General features: G+C 39.6%; 1 protein-coding gene across 4 annotated transcripts; it reads right to left on the bottom strand.

Annotated features, from left to right (window-relative positions):
• Positions 1-2,360: 2,360 nt before the first annotated feature.
• ncoa6 (nuclear receptor coactivator 6) lies at positions 2,361-21,784 on the bottom strand. 4 transcript variants are annotated; one of them, XM_067370704.1, is made up of 15 exons: positions 21,538-21,784; positions 16,205-16,468; positions 15,848-16,003; positions 15,560-15,682; positions 15,287-15,415; positions 12,734-13,576; positions 12,555-12,641; positions 10,954-12,391; positions 10,741-10,856; positions 7,169-10,654; positions 7,014-7,061; positions 5,211-5,241; positions 4,815-4,856; positions 4,349-4,494; positions 2,361-2,542 (listed from the first exon to the last, which is right to left on the bottom strand). In XM_067370704.1, the coding sequence occupies exons 2-15, from the start codon at positions 16,428-16,430 to the stop codon at positions 2,490-2,492; spliced, it is 6,924 nt and encodes a 2,307-aa protein (XP_067226805.1). In that variant the 5' UTR covers positions 16,431-16,468; positions 21,538-21,784; the 3' UTR covers positions 2,361-2,489. The 4 variants fall into 4 exon arrangements, with proteins under 4 accessions (XP_067226805.1, XP_067226802.1, XP_067226801.1 ...); XM_067370701.1 differs by having other exon boundaries at positions 10,741-10,853; positions 12,510-12,641; XM_067370700.1 differs by having other exon boundaries at positions 12,510-12,641.
• Positions 21,785-22,350: the final 566 nt, after the last annotated feature.

The raw sequence follows: 22,350 nt of genomic DNA on the forward strand, positions 1-22,350 counted from the left end.
CTATATTCGTGAAGTTCTGAGTTTTTGTTTAGGTTTTATAGGCTTTTGGGTATATCTAGCCACGCCCATTTTCTAAATGACCCAGTTATAGCGACCCAAAGGGGAAAGTTCAAATTTTTTTTTGATAATTATTTATCTAGAGAGTCCATAGAATTGTCCTACACTGGTTTCGTTCCGATCGGGCAAAAAACCTGGGACTAGTTTGCAAAAGTAGGTTTTTCATATATTTGCGAATAATTAATGAACGATTTGATTGACAGCATTGGTTCTAGAGGCAAAGTTGTTCAGCATGAGGAGATCGACCAAATGATATGCATATTATGTGGTTTTATTAAACACCACGTGATTACTGATGTGTAAAACTCGTTAGCGCCAACTTGTGGCCGATTACTTTCAAAATTCGTACAGACCTCTAGGTCCATGAGTCGAACATGCCCAACGAGTTTTGTTCCGATTGGCCTCTATTAACCTTGTCTAATAGGTGCTCAAACTTCATTGGCCGATGGCGGCCATGTTTTTTGAGATATGCCAATGTCCTCATAGACTATCATGACCCCTTGGACCAAGACACTGCATGCCAAATTTCAAGTCAATCGGACCAACGGTTGCTTAGTTCAGCCTTTTTTATGTTTTTTTCAAGTTATAACGGCACCTAGTGTCACCATTTTTTAGTAAAAGTGGCTCCACCCTTAACGTACGTTTTGGCGCCCCTTAGCGACCGTGAATCAAAATTTCAACTTTTTTTGGATAATTATTGATTTTCAGTCTCCAGAGAACATTTCTGCACTGGAGTAGTTCGCAAAAGTAGGTTTTTGACAAAATTCAAAATGGCGGAAAAATTTTCCAGGCGGAAATGAAATCGGAGATATACGTTTTGTCCGACTTGAGCCAAGGATGACAAATGGTTTAGGAGTTATTGGCGATTTTCTACTTTTGATCGCTGTAGAGCCACCTATTGGCCGATTTGGGTCATGCTTTGTCAACCTCTCCTCGATTTTTGTACTATCATCTGACAAAGTTTCAAGTCTCTAGCACTTACGGTTTGGGCTGCACGATCAGTTTTACGGCACCAGAAAAATAATAAAAATCTGGGCAATTACAATAGGGTTTCAGCACTTCGTGTTTGAACCCCTAATAAAATCAATACCGACTGGCTACCTCTTATGTCCAGGGCTGTGAATGTTTATATGATTGTCAATGAATGGAACACTACATTTTATTCCAAATTAAATATCTTCAATACATTTTGGCTTTAACAAGATTTCCCCAAGAAATCCTGTGTCCTCCATAATTCCTATTCTTTCTGACACCAAAGCACTTGAATGCAAAGACAGCATTATTCCTTGTTTCCTTACAGGAATCCAGATCACTTGTTCACTCAGTTGTAGATGCACTCATACTGCTTCAGCTCACATGCATGAAAAAGGAACTAGTTGAAATCAGCTGCCTAATAGAGAGGCTGACTGGTAAAAAGTATTTTATGTATTTTGAAAATACAAAATACTAAGCTTAAATGTATTTAAATAAAAATTAGTATATGTATTTGAAATACTGCCCATCTCTGAGTGTACTTATGCATTTCAGAATTTGATATCACTTTACAGATACGTCAGTTATTTCCAATTCATGTCCTCTATACTGTATAAATAATATAAAAATGTCAGATCACATGGTTACTTCTCAATACAGAAACTTTATTTTTTCAGAAAAATGTTGTGGTTTTGACATCTACCAGCAGGGGCTAATAACCCAGCCAAGCCTTAATGTTTCATTTTTGTGGTGAAACGCATATTAAAGCCCAGGGTATATCAATGACACAACTAATCAGTATATACTGCACAGTATCCATGTTAGCATTCAATTTAGAATTTTTCCAGTCTTGTCTTTAAATCTGTTCTAATTTAATTTGGCTGATATTTCTAGTTAAATTACAAAAAAAAAAAAATAAAACGGTACTTTTGTATTAAAAACAACAATTTGAGACGGAGCTTCTATTTGCATGTTTTAGTGACAAAAAAACAAAACAAAAAAAAAAAACAAGTCAGATGTACACTAGTAAAAATAGTTTAATGCATGTGATCTGGGGGCTAAATGGGTGAACATGGGTGCTGACAGTATTGAAATGCAGTTAATTCATGATATACATCATGGTCGGCAAGTAAAAATTCTGATTCTGTCACATTATTATATTGTGATACAACAGACACGATACTATTCTTAGTCTGCATCACACGATTACTCTAGAATTGATCAATATTAATAATAATAAAAAAGTCACACCAAAACAAGACATACAAACACATCATACACAATTCTAAACATCTCAATCTAGTAGCCAGGGACAAAATACAGTTTCATGATTTAAAAAAAAAGAAAGAAAGAAAACGACTTTCTGTACATGGTTATCTTGCTCAGAACAAAAGGAAAAACAGCAGATAAAACAAGTTCAGAGAACAAAAAAATAATGTACAATTCACAGGTTTTCATGATTACTTTGACTTCCTTCGTTTTGCCTGGGTGGGACTGGCTCCAGTGTTTGATTCTTGAAAGACAGGGGAAAGAAAAGGTAGATTAGACATTTCAACCAGCATTTATGGTAAACTGTCTTGTGATTTACAGTGGATTTTCTCTGCTTTTAACAGATCCTAGCCAAAACATCTTGTGCAAGAATAGTTCACCCAAAAATGATCCCATAAATTTACTCACCCTCAAGCCATCCTACGTGTATATGATTTTCTCCTTTCAGCCAAACACAATCAGAGTTATATTAAAAAATTATCCTGGCTCTTCCAAGCTTTATAATGGGAGTGAATGGTACCCGAGATTTTGCCCCAAAAAAGTGCATCCGTCCATCATAACAGTAATCCACTTCAGGGGGTTAATAAAAGGCCTCTTGAAGCAAAGTGATAGGTTTTTGTAAGAAAAATATCAATATTAATAACTTTATAAACTATAATCACTGGCTCCTGGCAACAGCCGTAGGCAAGTCGAGTTCCAGTGGAAGAGTGACCTCTGACCCGACACATGACATAGGATGTAGGAGTAGCGTAAGCTTGTGGGAGTAGATGCCTCTCGCGGTTCGGACAAATAGGGCTGTGCAACAAACTCAAGCTCCTCTTATATCAAAATCCTCCAACATTTGTCTTTAAAAATTCTCGTTTTAAATTTCTAATTTATGATCAGTGTTTTGTTTTGCTCTATCTTTTGCGTTCGTCAATACATCAGCCTTTACCGGAAGCCAGCGATTATAGTTTCTAAAGTTATATTTTTATATTTAATTTCTAATTAATAAAGTTTTATTTTCCTTATAAAAACACATTGCTTCAGAAGGCATTTATTAACCCCCTGGAGCCATATGGATTACTTTTATGATGGATGGATGCGCTTTTTAGAGCTTCAAAAACTCCCATTACAAAGCTGGGAAGAGCCAGGATATTATTTAATATAACTCAGATTGTGTTTTGCTGAAAGAAGAAAGTCATATACACTTAGGATGTTTGGGTGTGAGGAAATTATGTGATAATTGTCATTTTTGGGTGAACTATGCCTTTTAAACATTACAGAATGGAACATCTATTATTGGAGCAATTTTATCTATTATTATCAATTATCAAGTTTCTATATCTAGATATATATTTTGCAACTATTTTATATAAAAGAATCATGTATTTGGAGTAGGGCTTGCATAGACTAGTCGACTGCTTCAACCACTAGTCGGCGCTTTTGGGAGCCATCGAGTACTCGAACACACAATAACCATACTGCATTCTTTGCATCATGATTGTTTTAACGCAAACCCCCGAGCCATGACCGTGACCAAAGAGAATATGAGGCAGGAGGATGATGACAGAGAATAGCCTACATACAGTAAATTCTGTCATATTCTATTATAAACGATTTTGAAGTGGTTGAGTTATGAACTAAGTGGTGTGAGTACAAATCCATTATTTTTGATACTGGCTAATGTTGTATAATACCCCTAAAGCTAACTGTTAAAATGAATTTAATCAATGTATGCAAATATTGTTCGACATCAAATGACGCGGATGTTAAGGTTATAATGTTGAGTCAATTTACAATGTGTTATTTTGCCTGTTAAACACAAAATGAAACCTGTTATTTTAATTTTTTTTTTTTTTTTTTTTTTTACAATAGTTGTAAGAGACTTGTTAGCACTTTTTTTTAATGTATTTTTTTTTTAACTGTAAACCACAAGCACTCAAGTAACTCAGGTATTGTTTTGACAAGTAACCGACTAGGAGAAATGAGTAGTCGTGGCAACCCCTAATTTGCAGAGCAAATATTTGTGCCTGACATCCATTTAGTTGACTAGAATGGTAACCTGTACCTTTTCCTATGTTAGATGAGGCTGACCCGGGCCTAGCAGCTCTTTTTCTCTGCCCATTGTCGGATGCTTCCTCCTCAGGCTCCTTGTCTGTTCGTGAGCTTCGTCGACTGGGACCTTTTGCTTTCTCAGTGGTGGCTCTTGTATCCCTGGAGAAGGAAGAGGTAAGCAATGGGGTCAAGAAGTTAATGGAAACGTTCACAGAGTACGGTAAGTTTGCAGTCATACAGTCAGTTTGTATGCTATATACACTCAAGTTTTCTTTGGGTTTGGAAATCAACTGTTCTCAATGGTCTTAACACTGAAGAAAATTACCACATCTGTCCTCTATACAACTGAGGAATTCATACTTCATACTTGCTGTTTTTCCTCATCTACCACAGATAACGTCCGTCCTGTTCATGACCATATTTACTGAAATGGCCACGCTGCCCCGTGCAGGGAATCTACAGGTCTGGTATATACATACCTTGGGGCTAAGTTGACGGGCGTCTTTCTTTTCTTTGCCCATCTGTTATAGAAGTGGAAAAACAGCGGTAAACTGCTTTGATGCTGAACAACATTTTTTCTCCTTCCCCATATTTGAGTAAAGATCAAGGAAAAAGAATGATTTCATGAATCATTCCATGATTATTAGTGTCATGAGGTGAGCTCATTCAGGTTAACCAATAAAATTACTCTTTTTGATTGAAACACTGAATCAACAAAAGGATAAAAGCATATTAATTTTAAAATTCAGGTAAAGAATAATTACAAAAGACAATTAAAATAAAAAGACATTGCAAGAGGTCAGACAGACTTCACACATGATGCTGAACATGTTTATATCGTATTGATGAAGAAACAGAATTACATATTGCCTTACCCTTGTTCTGCTGCAGTGGTAACCCCTTGTCCTGTAAATAGAGACAACTGAAATTAGTTTTGTGTCAAACACTGATTGTGAATTGTATTTTCTATTTGTCAGCTTTAGGCTACATTCCTGGGAGTTGGTCTGAGTCAAGCTGGTATAAAGCTGAGCAAAATGAGTGGGTTCAGACCACAAGAGAGATGATTTTGGATTGGATCCAAATTGGATCAATTCTTGATTACATAATGGCTGTTTCTCAATTCCAAGAACGCAGAGAACGGACTTGCGTTTTCGTGGAGTCCGGTCTTGCCAGGCAACCTTGAAAGAACGAACTCTGAAGGACGCGAAGACACAGAACGCATCATTTGAGAATTAAGATGTGCTGCGATCTTGTTGCTCAACTGACCGTCCCAGCATATTATAAGTGGCTAATGCACAATAAATACAAACATAACACAAACAATGTCATCACCTATTAAAAATGTCTTTCATATTATTATAGACATTGTTTTCATATAGTTTTTTCTTTTTATTTCACCGTGTGTATTTATGACAATGAGTAGCCTTTGGCTGTTATGCTTTGTCAATGTTAAGATTATTTTTTATATGCCAATAAAAATACTGCAGGCTTTCTTCAGGTTATCATTTTAATAAAATTAAGCAAAACAAACGGTTTACTTTCACGAGCCGTCACGTATTTGCAAGCTTGTAGCTGGAATCTCACAAGAATTTAAAGCTTACAGGCTTCTGTACGTCGACCGCCGCAGCGTCTTCTGGGATTTTTAATGGTTCGATTCCCTCAAGTTTGCATTAATTGCATCCTCGATATCAAGAACACATCCGGGTACTTTCATGCATCCTCCGTTCTTGAGTATTGGAACGAACTTCGACGGTTGATGATGACGTAGAGCAAGAACACATGGACGCAAGATCGCTGAAGAAAGCATATTGAGAAACAGCCAATCTTGAATTAGATTAGCATACGCTAAAGCCCAAAGTATACTTCAGTTTTTAATGTGTATGCTAGATTATGTATACAGTGCACATGACAGAAATCATCAGCCTAGTACGTGCACCCAAACTGCACATGCTCTGTAAGCACACATGTGAACTTCTGGAGAGAAAGAGCGCAGACACTGGACAAAGATAAAACTTTCTAGTGTGCATGTGTTGAGTGTGTTTTTGCGCACACCATCAGATGGCGTGTACTCTGAAAGACTATTGATATGTTCAAGTAGTCCTGGAAAGTGTTTTTATGACAACAGTACAGATGACGGTGTACCTTCTCTTAATTAATTACACAAAAATACAGCACTTCTACTTCTAGAAAATGAAATACAAAGAACGTGCATCATGTGCGTTTTGCTTTTTATATTTTAATTAATTTATGAAGCCACTGTAAACTTTATCATTACATATATTGTTATATTCTAATGCTGTCATATTTTGTGCAGGCAATTAGCTTACTTCGTTGTAAATAGAAAAGCCTGATGATGTCACTGTTAAATACCTATAGTATTGTATTCTGCCATGTTTCTCACTGACACACCCCCAACTCGTACAGATCGGGGCTTAAAGAAAATCCCGAGCTTCAGACTCATATTTACAACATTGTGGTGGCATTAATGTGCGTTCAGCTCATAAATATGAATTTTCCTACATGACCTGAAAGCACCATATGCATTCAGCCGTATACATAAGCTAATCGAATGCTTAAAAACCAAAGTATACTTTGGGCTTAAGGTAGTTCACATATTACTGCCATTTACCTGACTTATTTGCATGGGTAAAAAGTTATTAAAAAAAAAAAGTGTTTACCAGCTTGGTCACATGAAGCTTGGTCTTCTTGTGCAGCTTCAGGATGAGCTGTATATTTTACGTTAAATAAAATAAAGAACAACTAAGAATTAAAAAATCATTCATTTTTGACTAGACAACTAATGTATTTACCTTCATTAACGTCAAGCAGTTACCTGAGATGCTAGAAGCATCAACAATTGCTTCTTTTGTTTCAGCGGAGTCAGGTACACTAGTCTCCACCAGTGAAGAAGGCTGATGTTCCCCAGAGAGTTGTGGGGATGTTGCTGTGGAGGAGCCAGATGTTGTAGTGGAAGGTCCTGGAGCAGCAGCAGCAGATGCAGCAACTGAAATTGCAGGCGAACTAGAGGGTGGCGAAGAATTAGTAACAGGACTAGACAGGTGAAGCATTCCAGATGTAGAGGTTGGGGGGGGCATATTAGACGTTGGTGTAGAAGTAAGGACTGGAGAATGAGAGGGCACAGGTTCAGGAGAAGACACTTTTGGAGGAAGTGGAGACTGCTGAGCTATTTGAGCAGCTGGAACAGTCACTGGAGCAGAAGGCTGGAGTGCAGATACCGTTTCGGATGTAACCACACAAGAAGCATGAGTTGTGGCAACATCCGTAGTTTTTCCTATCTGAGTGACAGGGGTTCGCTCTTTTTTATCATTGTCACTGCTTGAAGAGATGGTGAGAATAGTATTTTTGCTTACAACAGTCTGGACTGAACTGTTTTTGGCTAACATTGTTGTTGAAGACAGGGGACTTCTGCGAGCAACAGCTGTAGCCCCTGGGCTAGAGCAAGCAGGTGGAGAGGCTAAACGCTGTTGAAAGGGTGAGGAAATGCCAGAATGTAAGGATGACTGCCCAACAGGACTAGGTTTTGAGCCACTAGCATCAGAGACACTCTCCTGTTTTGGAACTCCAGGACTTGGCTGTTGAGATGGTGGTACTACACTAACAGGGGATGCCTGGCTTGCAGGTACTTGAACTTGAAGCTGCCCAATGACAGTGCGGCTCTGCTGAGTAGCAGCTATGCTGACGGCAGTTGTGTTTGTCGGAATAGGTGTTGACGCTGGTGCAGAGTGTGATGTAGTTGACACTGAGGTAGGAGTAAGCTGGATATTGGCAGAGACTATGGGACCAACCATTGTGACAGGCTGAGACATTACATTAGTGCTTGATGGTACAGACGTAGCTTGAAATATTGAATACACAGGTCCAGTGATGAACTGTGGACGTGTTTGAGTAGGATTTTGTTGACGAACATCTGGAGATCTTATGTTTTTATTGGGAACTGCCAGTACCTTGGAAACAATAGCTGGAGGAACTACAGAAGCAGTGTTGGTAGCAGAGCTAATGGGATTGGAGGTTACAAAGACTGTGATCTGGTTTTGTGGAGTTGCTGCTGATGAGATAGGCCTTTGCAAGACAGTTTGAGATGCATTTGAGATGGGTATTAGATTGTGATTCGTACTTACTGAAGGGTTGGGAATTGAAGTGAGGCTTAACAGCACAGCTTGGTTTGAACTAACACTTGATACAGCACTGACAGACTGCAGGTTTGCATTGCTACTGGGAACAAAATTTGGACTTGATACTGAAGCAGATTTAGGTTTTTGATCAGATTCACTTGTAGACAATGAGGTGCCAATATTTGTGCTCTGTGAGACAACAGGATTGGATTGGTTCTCCTGAGCTAGTGGCGCATGAGGGCTCAATTTCTGCACAGGCTCTCCACCCACTTGAGGAATATTTTGAGATTTCATTGACAAAGATGGGGTACCTGTATTGTCCAATAGTTGATTCAGAGATGTTGGAGCATCTCTAAATGCTGGTGATGCAGCAGAGCCAAGGTCATGTTGTGGTGTTGTCCGAGGTTGTTGTTTATCTTCAGCACGCTGTTCAACCAAATTGTTAGGGTCTTGCCGTTTGGGTTCCTGAGATGGCACCCGAGGGCTTGCCATTTTAGGTGCAGACTGCTCTCTTAACTGAACTGGCTGATGCTGCTCTGGTTGTGTAGCCAGTACATGGCCATCTCTAACTGTATCAGCACTGCCTGGTAGGGTTTGCACAGAATTTAAACTCTGTTGTGATTCTCCAGATCCTGCTGATGGCAAAGATGCAGAGGTAGCTGGGAGCACTGAGTTGGGACTAACCATAATGTTCTGTGGACTAACCATGATCTGCTGATGATGTGGAGGTGATGTCAGTGAAGTTTTGGCACCCTTCTGTCTTCCTGGGCTTGGAGTGGCTGCTTTTTTATTTGAAGCAGGGCTGGATCGTCGACTATTACTGGGACTAGCCCTTTTAGCTTGCCCAACACCAGTCTGTTTGTCTTGTTTTCCTCCTGAGCTTACTATGCCACCACCTGATGGATAAGACTGTGGGCCATTATTGTTGCCACTGGTATTATTGTTGACAGGAAGAGTTGCTAAGCTTGGTGGAGCCTGGCCAATTGCTTTAAGGGTGGTTGGGTTAAGACCTTGCTGATCAAAGCCTCGATTAAGGTTTGGCTGTCGCGGTGGCAGAGGAATGTTAATTTTTGGAGGGAAAAGACCAGCAATAGAGGCATTCAGTCTCTCAGGGGACAGATTTATTTCAGAGGGTTCAGTACTAGGTGGACGGTTGGTTGGAGTTAAAGGGTGGTGATATGGTCGGGGACTGGCTCGGTTAGGGGTTTTAGGGCGGGAACTTTGGGAAGTTGCAGGAGCACTGGGAAAGTGAATATTATGTGAGCCAGCCATTGCTGCCACTTGCTGAGACTGCTGTTGGGGACTTGCTCCTGGCTGGTGGGGCACTGATAAAGGCACAGATTTCATTAAATGAGTATTAGGACCTTGGTTGGGAATCATTGGTTGATTTCCATTTCCAGACTGTTGACCAATTTCAAGGGGTCCCCGATCCTGCAAGCTATGGTTTCCAGGGGTTTCCTCTGGTGGTGTTGGTTGTCCAACCTCTGAAAGGGGTGTCCTTCTCGCTGGTCCAGCGAGAGATGGATTCACCATGAGTGGCATGCCTCTGGCTTTATCGGGAGAAGGTGGAACACCTCCATGCCCTTGAAGATCAATCATTACAGGCATGTTGCCTGGCTGTGATACAGGCATTCTCTGAGATGGATCATTAGGATTGACTAAACCCTTAGGAATGTGACCACCTTGCTGTAGTGGCATTCGATTCTTAGCTTCTTGTTGCATTTTAAGCATCATCATCATTTGTTGTTGTTGCTGCTGATGTTGTTGCTGCTGTGTCTGTTGTTGTTGCTGTTGTGGCTGTGACTGCAGTTGTTGTTGTTGGAGGTGTTGTGGTGGCTGCTGTTGTTGTTGCTGCATCTGCATTGACTGTTGTGAATGAATCTGGGTCTGGACATGATGGTTTCCTTGTGATGTTCCAGCTTGACCTTGAGGACCCTGCATACCCTGCATTTGCTGCTGTTGCATTTGCTGCTGTTGAATTTGTTGATGCTGTTGTTGCATCTGCTGCTGCTGCATCTGCTGCTGCTGCATCTGTTGCATCTGTTGCTGCTGTTGTTGTAACTGCTGCTGCTGTTGCATTTGCTGCTGTTGTTGCATTTGCTGCATTTGTTGCTGCTGTTGCGGGGGCATAAACTGCATTGGCATTTGCTGTAATACCCTTTGATCTCCAGACTGACCAGGCAGACCTAAAGAAATAAAGTAAAAAGTAAGTAAATAAAAACAATTATGTAAAAACAATCGATCATCAAACAAGAGAGATTCAATCATTTACCTGGTCTATTTGCGAATTCAGAATGTTTGGCGTTAGAGTCAAGGCCAGTCCCTTGATCACTACCCAGCCCTTGCATCTCTACTTCCTCCATTCCATGGGGTACTGAATCCAGACTACTAAGACAGAGATAGATGAACTTTGTAGTTATCTACAACAGTGCAACAGTCATTTCCTCTGCTTCAGTGTAAAAATCAAAGAATAAAAAGCACTTACCACAGACCATCAGCAGACTGTTGTCCTTCTCCTGCTTTTGGTTTTTTCTTACGAGGAGGTTTTTTCTTTTTAGGTTTAGCCTGGTTAGCAGCAACCCCACCTGTTCCTTGCTTCCCACCAGGACCAAACTGGCTGGCAGAAATATCACTTTGGAGAAGATTTACTAACAAGGGACTGGTTAATGTCACATCCTTGTTTACTGGAAATCCACCTGCTTGCCCACATGGGCCTCCTATTGGCATCTGACCAGCAAACTGAGGATTGAAGGACATTGGATGACCAGGAAAATGACCATTGCCAACCTGTAAATGTTGAGGACCCCCCAACATACCCTGCTGTTGTTGCTGATTCTGCAGGTCTGGAACCATCTGTTGGCCGATATCAGCATTTCCACTACTATCTCCAAGTTGATGCTGATGTTGCTGACCAGCCTGTTGCTGCTGCAGCATCACCTGCTGTTGCTGTTGCTTTTGCTGAAGCTGTTGTTGTACTAAATGGTGATTTCCTGGAAGTCGCATTTGAGGTCCATGAATTCCCAGTGCTTGGTTGGGGTTGCCATTTATTGGAATTTGTTGAGACTGTTGTTGTACCATTTGCTGATGGGGTTGCTGCTGTATTTGGGGTTGCTGCTGAAGCTGCTGTTGTTGCATTTGTGACTGTTGTGGCTGTTGGTGCTGCAGTTGTAGTTGCTGCTGTTGTAATTGTTGTTGCTGTAGCTGCTGTTGCTGTAATTGCTGCTGTTGTTGCAAATGAGCCAATTGTTGTTGTTGTTGCTGATGCTGTTGCGGAGTCATCTGTTGCTGGCCCATCTGAGATTGAAACTGTGGCAAATTACTTTGAATGTTGGGTGAAGGACCTCTCATCATCTGGCCTGGCATAACCCCAGGTTGACCTTTTGGGCCAAAAGCCTGCTTATTACTCTGTATCTGACTAGCTACAATGTGTTCCATCATAGCATTTTGCTGTTGTTGTTGTTGCTGTTGTTGTTGCTGTTGCTGTTGCTGTTGCTGTTGTTGTTGTTGTTGTTGCTGCTGCTGCTGTTGTTGTTGTTGTTGCTGCTGCTGCTGAAGCAATAATGCCTGATGTCCCTGTCCTCCACTGTGTTGGTTTTGCATGATCCCTTGACCCTGTGGTGGCATCATTTGCTTAGGAGGGGTCATTCCTCGTTGCCCGGTATTCACTGGCCTGGACAGGACAGTCTGGCCCCCTGTTTGGCTTTGTACCATTTGACTTTGTGAGGAAACTACAACCTGTGTTTGATGTTGGGTCTGCGGTACACCCATCATTTGAGTCTGAAGACCTTGCTGAGGTTGTCCCATACTACCACCTGAGGTGGTGCCTGGGGGTTGGGCTGGCATGCTAGTGTGTTGGATCATTCCAGCACCTTGAAGAGGATTTGACTGCATGTGGTTTGGCGCTGAAGCTGAAGACTGGACACCTATAGTAAGATTTTCAGAGGTGTTTAAAATGAATTAAAGTTGCATATAAAGTGGACATAACTTCAAATATCAACAGAACAAAGGCAAATTAAAACAATCCACTTGTGCACATCTTACCAGTGCTCGAAATGCTCTGATTATTTTGTAATTGGGGTGTACTACCTGCTCCAGTGGTAGTAACCTGTCCTTGTGCAAAGTTATGATTAACAGGAGCATTTGGGAACCCCATTGGCATTCTTTTGGGCATACCTGCAAAAAAAATAAATAAATAAAAATAAAAATAAATACAGGCAGCCAAATAAATAATATATCACTTTTACATTAAACAGCTAAAAGCATACCTCCCATACCACCTTGAGGGACCTGTCCATGTTGTGGAATGCCCATAAAGCCTGGCTGAAGGTTTCCTTGCTGGCCCATCACAGCTCTACCTGGAGATCCAACACCCTGTGGGAACCCCTGGGGGGTTGTGGGACGTGGACCAAGTTGCCCTTGTCCCTGTCCCATCATTGGAGGAGTTCCAGGTGAGCCCTGTTGGAAAGGAGATGACGAGGAACCAGGGGACTTAGCTGCAAGATTGCCTTGCGTGGCAGAGGATGGAGGCAGAGGAGGAGGTGCTCTTGAGACAACTACACCTGGTGCTCCTTGAGGGCCTTTGGGCTGAGGGGTTGCAAACTGGTTTGCCCCTGTCTGCTGCTGCTGCTGTTGTTGCATCTGAAGCGGTGTCATTGTATTAAAAACCTGGCCAGCCTGCTGGCTTCCAAATGGATATGGTGGTGGTGGATGATTGGGCGTCTGAACCGATGCCAAAGAGGGTTGACGCTGCCCCATTTGTGGCTGTGGGGGGGCTTTTCTCCAACCTGGTCCCATAGGACCCTGGACAGGTGGTGGTTGGAGAACACCAGAGGGCAACTGGTTCCAGCCAGGAGGTACAGGCATCTGGTTAGAGGGGTTGAAAGGACCACGTGCACCACTTAGTTGAGCCAGCTGAACCTGCTGTTGCTGGTGCTGCTGTTGTTGTTGCTGAAGTTGCTGTAGGGCTGCTGGATTTAACTGTCGATTTGCCTGCATGGCTTGTATGTGATGTCCCTGGGGGCCTAAGTTGCTGATTGGACCATGTCCCACTTGAGTATGCTGGAGTTGTTGTTGCTGTTGCTGTAAGGCCAGCATGGGATCCATTGGGTCTGAAAAAGAAAGTGAAAAATATTGAAAGATAAAATGAGAACTATATACCTGTTAATAATAACAAACCTTTTGCTTTGCATAGGACTCTTACCCACAAATCACCTTTTACTTTTGCTTTTTAATTTGATTAATATTGGTCTTAGGTTATCTGACAACAGAGGAGTGCCTACTCACCTGTAAATCAACAGTTGCACTATGGCTTTAAACTTCAGTTAAGTGTCAGTTAAGTTAAAGAAAAACTTTTTTTAAAATTATATAATTAAATTAGGTAGCATAAAAATAAAACAGTTGCTTCATTTTCTTCAGTATGCCTGATATCAATGTGAAGTGAGTGACAAAGATCATGTGAAGCACAAATCTAAAAAAAACATGTACTAAAACTTGAAAATTCTGCTTAAAAAAAAAACATTATACTGTATGTAGACACAAAATAAGAGCAAGGCTCGCTTGTCCAGAATTTTTTTGAAGGCTCCAGAACACTAACCATTCTGGTGGAATATGATTGGCCATTGCGATCAAGAAGTCAACAGATATGCTACATTTGATTGGCTACATTGCTCAATGCGGCAAAACACGCTGTAAATAGAAGCCTTTGACACTCTCCAGAAAGCAAACACAAATACGCATTGGGTCATTTGCAACCCACTAATAATATGCTATTATTAGTTTCAGATGAGGGTGCACACTCTAGCAGAACCGGGCCTGATCAGGTCAGTTGCACTGGTGCTCTTAAATAATTTTTCACAGTCGCACGCAATAATTTTCGCAAATGGTCACACTGTAGAGCCTTGGAAGACATTTTTTCCTAAGTTCCAGTGGTGACACAACTACTGCATTTTCCTTTGTAGGGCAGTATGGAGTAGGGCTGGGCAGTATGATGGTATATATCATTACCACAGTGTCTATTGTTCAAGATTTTACTATATTGTTTATTTTATTGTATGTAAATACATTTGTGTAGCACAGTACTACTTAAAGTTATACACGTAAACACAAAGAAACATGCATTAATGAGAAAATAAAAAGTGGGATGTGCTTGATGTTGAGTTATTAGAGTTATTAAGAGCAATAAGCTTTGAAAAAGAACTCCATGCAGTTGGTTCAATTTCTGTAGTATTTCTTACTACATGTTAGGGCTGGGCGATATATCGAATGCTTTTGTCACGCATTTCGTCAGTAAAGCCGGTTCCCTGATTACCACTAAATCGCCATCACCTGCTTTCAAATGGAGCGGCATTTAGACAGAGCCGTAGTTCACTGATAAGCCACGCAATATCGCGTTCAATATCGACGGCGATTCATATCGATATTGAACGCGATATTGCGTGATTTATCAGTGATCTACGGCTCTGTCTATTAAATGCCGCTCCATTTGAAAGCAGGTGATGGCGATTTAGTGGTAATCAGGGAACCGGCTTTACTGACGAAATGCGCGTGACAAAAGCATTCGATATATCGCCCAGCCCTACGTGTTAAATAAACCTACTTTAGCTGAAAAATATCTTTGCTCTAATGTATTTGTCACACTGTTTGTAATATACTTCTTATTTTTAATAACAAAAAAGAAAAAAGAAAAGAAGAAAAAAGAAAAGCCATATCAAGATATATATTGTTGTGAAATACAATTTCTTACACCCCTAGTATGGAGCATAAAATTAGGGGTCATATCATTAAATTAACAAATGGCTTTTGGATGTTTAAATCATTACCTGTTTGTGAAGGTGGTCTTGGTGCTCTTGGCTGCATCTGTCCACCACTATTTGGTACCATTCCCTGTGGTGCCATATTAGCCCCAGGGGGCATCATGGATACCGAAGGGTTATTCATTCGCATTCCAGCTGAAAAACAAGCATTTCTTCAGCATACATTTGTCTAATGAAATTTAAGTCATCCTGAGAACATTGATTAGTTTGTTCAGGTGTGTTTGATTAGGGCTTGAGCTAAAGTACACCATGTTAAGATTAGCACTTGTGAATAATTACCCTGGCCCTGCTGCATAGAGAAGCCAACATCCATTCTCATCTGACCAGGTGCACCAAGGGGACCATTAACCCTTACTTCTTGACTTCGGTTCTGTCCAACCGCAACGTTGATGGCACCTTCACCTGTATGAACCCATCAGACCAATCAACACATTTGCTGATTGAAGAACAAAGGCTAACATCATACTTATATGTAATTAAAAATACAAAGTGCAAAAAAGGTCAAAGGCGGCAAAATCAGGTCACAAGGAAACACATTGGCCTGAGCAGAATTTCACACATCTGTACCTTCAATCTGCACAGAGAGGATACCCAGTTCCCGCAGCTGTTGTTGGTTGTTTTGGGCCAGGAGGCGCAGTCGCTCGGCTGCCTCTCTGGGGATGTTGAAAGTGACACGCACGCTGTTCCACGGCTCCACACGCTTGGGTTCAAGCTTGTTAGTACCTTCATTAGACAGAGTGGAGTACAGGAGAAATATAAGCCCAAGGAGATGGGGAAAAAAACATTTAAAGACCCCATGAAAAAAAAAATGTGTTTGTCAAGCCATTTCATGAGAAGGAACCAACTAAACACTTAGCAAAGATAGCATGAATCTCTCTCTCTCTATATATATATATTAATCAAAATTTCAAATCAAATCTTGACCTAGTATGAGCATATCAGGCATCCTGTTTAAGATGGTATCCAGCTTCTCCTGAAAGTCCTCATCATTCATGTTCCCTTTGAAAGCAACATAGATTGTGGAGTTTGTGGTAGGGCTGCGGGAGCCATCGTCTCCATCTTCCACTCCGGAGTCGTGATCCGTGAGTGAGGCGGCTCGAGGTGATCGAGCATCCTGGGAGAGGTCAGACAAGCCGTGCTGATGCGCCATAGCCCTTCACCAAAAGAGCTGTGTAGCCTGTGACGATGCTAAAAGAGAAACAACAAAGTTTGTCACCATCGATAAGAAAACCATGATGCTGAAAATTCAGCTTTGATCACAGGAATAAATGACATTTTAAAATATATTTAAATAGAAAATAATTATTTGAAATTATGATAATATTTCACAATATTACTGTTTTTACTGTATTTTGGATTAAAAAACTTCCAGAAACACACAGCAAAAAAGCAACATGCGACAGTCACAGTGACTTCAGTTTGTAATTACACATACTTTGTAGTTTATATTAATGCATAAATATAAGGATTTCCATATGAACCTAATTTGGGTTCATAATCATTACACTAACAACAATAAATCATTAAAAAGACACCAAGCATATAACATCAATAAATATACCATATTGTATGTATTTATTATTTTTAGTCTTTTTGAAGGCCCGTTCACATCAAGAATGATAACTATAAAGATAACTATAACAATAACTATATTTGCGTCCACACCAACGAATGATAACAGTCTATTTATTCTAAGCTCACTTGTTGCGTTGTTCTTGCTACATTTTTCACAGCTTTAACCAGCAGCTGTCCTCAGCATGTTATGTTTCGAGTGAATAGCTAGTGTAATTGATATAATCCAACCAAGTACACCTTTACAGCAAAACCAGTACTGGATATCTGAGGTAATTTTTATGTTACACTGTTTGCTAGCCTGACATCATGATCTCGTCGTTAATACTCCTTATCATTTATTCAGAGGGTATGACCGATTGTTTTCCATATATCCATTTTCTTTAAAGGATCCTTGAAAGGGGGTTTGAATTGTCAAACAGTGGTGGCTTTTTCTGAACTTCTGCAGTTAACTTCACCGCAATATCGTCTGCCATTTTAAATGCGTGAGCCCTTAAATTCGAATGGATTCTGATTGGAACGATAATGTTTTATCATTCAACAGCTGGAAAAAAAATTGTTCCTAAAGTGATGCCAATGATATTGTTTCCCTATTTCGTTATCGTTATTGGTGTGGGGTGGACCGTGTTATTCTTTTATATTTAATACGATTTTTAGAACTATATCTTTATCGTTAACATTCTTGGTGTGAACGGGCCGTAACTGTTCAGTTGAAGTTGTCTTTACTTCAGCGAAAAACCAGCAATTGGGCAGGTATTGTTGTGCAGACCTAGCAACCCTGTGTCCATGCAGTTTTTTGCACCTAAACAAGAGATGATCACCTGACCATTATAATGAGATGAATTCATTAGGAATAGCTTCTTTCTCATTGATTTAATTCTGACATAATATTTAACCATGGTTGTTTCTTGTGATTTTTACCTCTGTAAATTTAGGTAGCACAACAAGTTAACAATGATTATGACTCATCATTTCGAGGTAATGTCAACGTTAAATTTGACAAATATTTCATGAATATTTCAACTGGTTCCATCAACTCATATGGTAGGAGTCGAGTCGGTAGTCGAAAAACCTAGAATCCAACACCCCTACATAATCCCATTCATTTCAATAGAGCTAGCAACTTCTGGCAACACGAGAAACAGTGACTGTTGGCGACAGGATGCAGGTTGTGACCAGCAAGTGGCAAGAAAACTGATTCGTTTTCTACAACATTGGAATAGCATCCGTGACTATAATTCTTGGAAATAAGTGTGCTCCGATTGATGGTGATCGTTATCGTCTGATAATAGCTTTATATAGTTTGATTGGTGGTCTCTATAAAAGGTGATCAAAAGAATCGATCAGATGACAAAACTCATGAGACAATTGTTCTACACGCAGCAAAAATTACTTCACTACATTCACCGGTCTGTCGGTTATGTCTTATGAACAAACAGTTGGGAAAAAAGTTGCATGTGTATGAGTATATTAGATCAGTGCATTCGGTCTCAAAGTGACAGCAGCCTAATATTCCTGCTGTCATCTGTCATTAATGTTAATCAAACAACAAAAGACAGAAAAATCACTCACTGCTATTGATTTAGAAGGATTAATATATAATTTATACAGTGAGGATTATGCAGTAGTTTTACATTTAATTACTTTCTGTTGATAAAGACCATTGTTTTTTTTTTTATAATTGTTTATTTCACAGGAATGCTATATTTGTTAAGCTCTAAGCTGTTCCTAGTCACCTTTAAGAGAGCAAAAGGAATATTTTGCACGTTGCTTGCCAATAAACAGAGAGTTTTCAATTCATGATACTTTCTCATCACTTAAAATGCATTGTTGTTATGAAAAGTATTATTTATTTAGGTGATCAGTATCAGTGATCGGTATCAGTGATCCTATTGCTTCTGCTTCTAGTTCTGATTCTTACTGCTTCCAGTAATTGGTAATCAGCCCCAAAAATCCTGACTGGAGCACCCTCACTACCAGCCACTGGAGACACGCAGCGTCAAATTTACTGGCAATGAATTTTTGGGCTTAAAGGGATAGTTCACCCAAAAATGCAAATGTCGTCATTTATTACTCACCCTCATGTCGTTCTACACTGTAAGACCTTTGTTCATCTTCGGAACACAAATTAAGATATTTTGATTAAATCCGATGGCTCAGTGAGACCTCTATAGACAGCAAAGCCATTCTAACTCAAGATCTATAAAAGGTACTAAAAACACATTTGAAACAGTACATGCGAGTTCAGTGGTTCTACCTTAAAAGGATCACTCCACTTTATTTGAAAATAGGCTCATTTTCCAACTTCCCTAGTTTAACCGTTTTTGAATCCATTCAGCCGATCTCCGGGTCTGGTGGTACCACTTTTAGCATAGCTTAGCATAGTTCATCGAATCTGAAAAATGACCAAAGAGTTTTGATATTTTTCCTATTTAAAACTAGACACTTCTGTAGTTACATCGTGTACTAAGACAACAGAAAATGAAAAGTTGCGATTTTCTAGGTATTACGCAGTGCCTCTCACAAATGTTTCCATGTTTGCAAGGCACGCTTCCTATGCAAGCAGGGGGTCACAGCCGCTGCGTAATATCATTGCGTCTGCTGCACTCATGGTACGGCAGCAAAGTTCCTTGATTATTACGCTGAAATGAGAGTACAGTTCCTAGCCATATCGGCCTAGAAAATTGCAACTTTTCATTTTCCAGCGGTCTTAGTACACGATGTAACTACAGAAGAGACAAGTTTTAAACAGGAAAAATATTGAAACTCTTTGGTCATTTTTTTAACAAGATGCTAACGGTCTAATCAGATTCAATGAACTATGCTAAAAGTGGTACCGCCAGACCCAGATATCGGCTGAATGGATTCGTTAAAACTCAACTGTTTAACAGTAGGGGAGTTGGAAAATGAGCCTGTTTTCAAAAAAAGTGGAGTGTTCCTTTAATATTAAAAAGCGACGAGCATACTTTTTGTGCATCAAAAAAAACAAAATAATGACTTTTCAACAATATAGTGATGGCCGATTTCAAAACAATGCTTCGGAGCTTTACGAATCAAATCAGTAATTCGGATCTCCTGTCAAATGGCTAAACTATTGAAATCGCGACTTTGGCACTCCGAATCATTGATTCGATTCATAAAGCTCTGAAGCAGCGTTTTGAAATCGGCCATCACTATATTGTTGAAAAGTTGTTATTTTGTTTTTTTGGCACACAAAAAGTATTCTCATCGCTTTATAATATTAAGGTAGAAGCACCAAACTGAAATGAACTGTTTTAAATATGTTTTTAGTACCTTTATTGATCTTGAGAGAGGAAGTACCATTGCTGTCTATAGTGACCTCACTGAGCCATCGGATTTCATCAAAATATCTTAATTTATTTTCTGAAGATGAACGAAGCTCTAACCCTTTAAGAGACTTTTCAAAAACACAAACTTTTGAGCGGTAGCGTACATACTTCTTAATCATTACTTTGTTTTAAAAAATACCTTCAAGGTAAAGAATATTTATTTTTATTAATTCAGATATTATGTTCTTGAAGAGTGAGTCAGAGCACATGACCTTGCTTCGTCATAAAAAGGTCAAACGCTTTGATCTTTTAAAAGACTTACTGACCTTGACACACAGTCATGAGTCTGCAGGGGTGTGACTGCACAAGAATCTGCTTTGATTCTTTTAATAAGGCTTTTTTCTTGATTATGAAATCAGGGGAGTTGCATCACCCAAACATTTGTGAGAAATAAAAAATAAATAAATAAAATCAAGCTTATCGTGGAAAACTTTTTTTTTTATGTATCAATTGCAATTTTTATGTTTTTTTTGTTTGTTTTTTATAAATCGATGCCATTCACTCCATTATCCACTAAACAGAAAATGATAAAACCACTTTTATAAAGTATTTTATAATATGCAATAAAGCAACAACAGGAAGCAGTGACTGAACATTAGTTATATTATGAGGAAACCCTGTTATGTACTTTAATGTGTAACAATAACCAGCCCTATAAAAAAAAAAGTGGTAATACTATGATACTTTGATATATACACCATGGTAAACATCGTTTTTATTTTAGTACTTTGATTATTTGTTAGCGAGACTACCAAGACTACACAAAGCTTCTTTATCAAAAATAACATATCAGCAACTCGAAGAACAGAGTGAAACAACAATGATACTTTATGATAACTCTTGTGGCACTTCTGATGAGATGTCAAATACTAGTATGAGGTGCCTTTAGTAATACTGAGAGGAGTTTCACTGCAAACTGACCACACTGTAACTGAGAAATATCTAATACACAACACCTCGTACATTATTATCCTTGCAATTATTGATGACTTTACTCAAGAGCTTCATATGGGTTAATTTCTCTAGCATTAGCATTAGCAATATCAAAACAAAGACAAACCACATTACCTACGCGTAAGTCAAACAATACAACATTATAATGAATTTAAAGCTCATATCCGGTACATGTAATCCTAGCAATAACACCGTAACGAATACCTGCATTATTATAATGAGTTTACCTCACTCAGGCTAATGTATTAGCTACACAAACACAGAGAGCCTCACTGGTCACTATCACACCAATAAAAGGGTGTTCCCTCCATGCACTGTACACATTTGCGTGCTAATTTCATACTAATGTTCCTATGAAGTAATGAGGTGGTAAAATCTCACCGTTGTCAGTCCATGAGGAGTGGTTTTACTGCAGTAAACAGGTATATGCTAACAGACGCTAACGGCGCGTTCTCGAGGCCGTTGTGCACGTAAGTTCAGGGCTGTGCGCGCGTTCGCGCTGCACGGGACCGAGCGTTCGTGTCCGCTCTACCGTCCAGTACGCGAGAGCGGGTTTGATCACAAAAATATTGTGACAGAAAGATCACCAGCACAAAACACGAGTGACCGAAGGGGCGGACGTAGATGGCCGGAAGTGAACGGTCGCCAGAAAGACACAGGTTCCGCTTTTTCTTTTTGGAGTAGTGACCACTTTGCTGAATATGATAACAGATTCATTTTGTCTTTAAAAATTACATTTTGCATTTCAGCTTCATATACATTATACGTTACATGAAATTAACAAATGTTTTAATGCATTACACTAGTAGTTTCTTAGTAATTTATGAGTCCATAACGAAGAGCTTTTTTACATTGTTTTATCATCTCATTTCTTTTTGTCTGGGCGTTTAGTTTTCTCAATTACTTCGCTTTCATTAGACCGTGGCGTTTTTAAATTATGTTCAGTGATAGGTTTAACTCTCTGAGCCTTTATGGGGCCCATTTATTTAAAAATAATTTAATTTTAGGAGAATTTATATCTATACAAGTCCTTCTAGTGATAGCTTGCATAAGCAAATCAAGCATATTTAACCCTTAGAGGGTCTTTTTAGACCCCAAACGACATTTGCTAAAATTTAAAAAAAAAAAAAAAAAATGTCCTTTGTCCAATATGTAACATGAAACTTTTTACAGTTGTTAACACTTTCTAGATCT

The sequence above is a fragment of the Chanodichthys erythropterus genome, chromosome 20 (genome assembly GCF_024489055.1).
Source record: "Chanodichthys erythropterus isolate Z2021 chromosome 20, ASM2448905v1, whole genome shotgun sequence".
Classification (NCBI taxonomy): Eukaryota; Metazoa; Chordata; class Actinopteri; order Cypriniformes; family Xenocyprididae; genus Chanodichthys; species Chanodichthys erythropterus.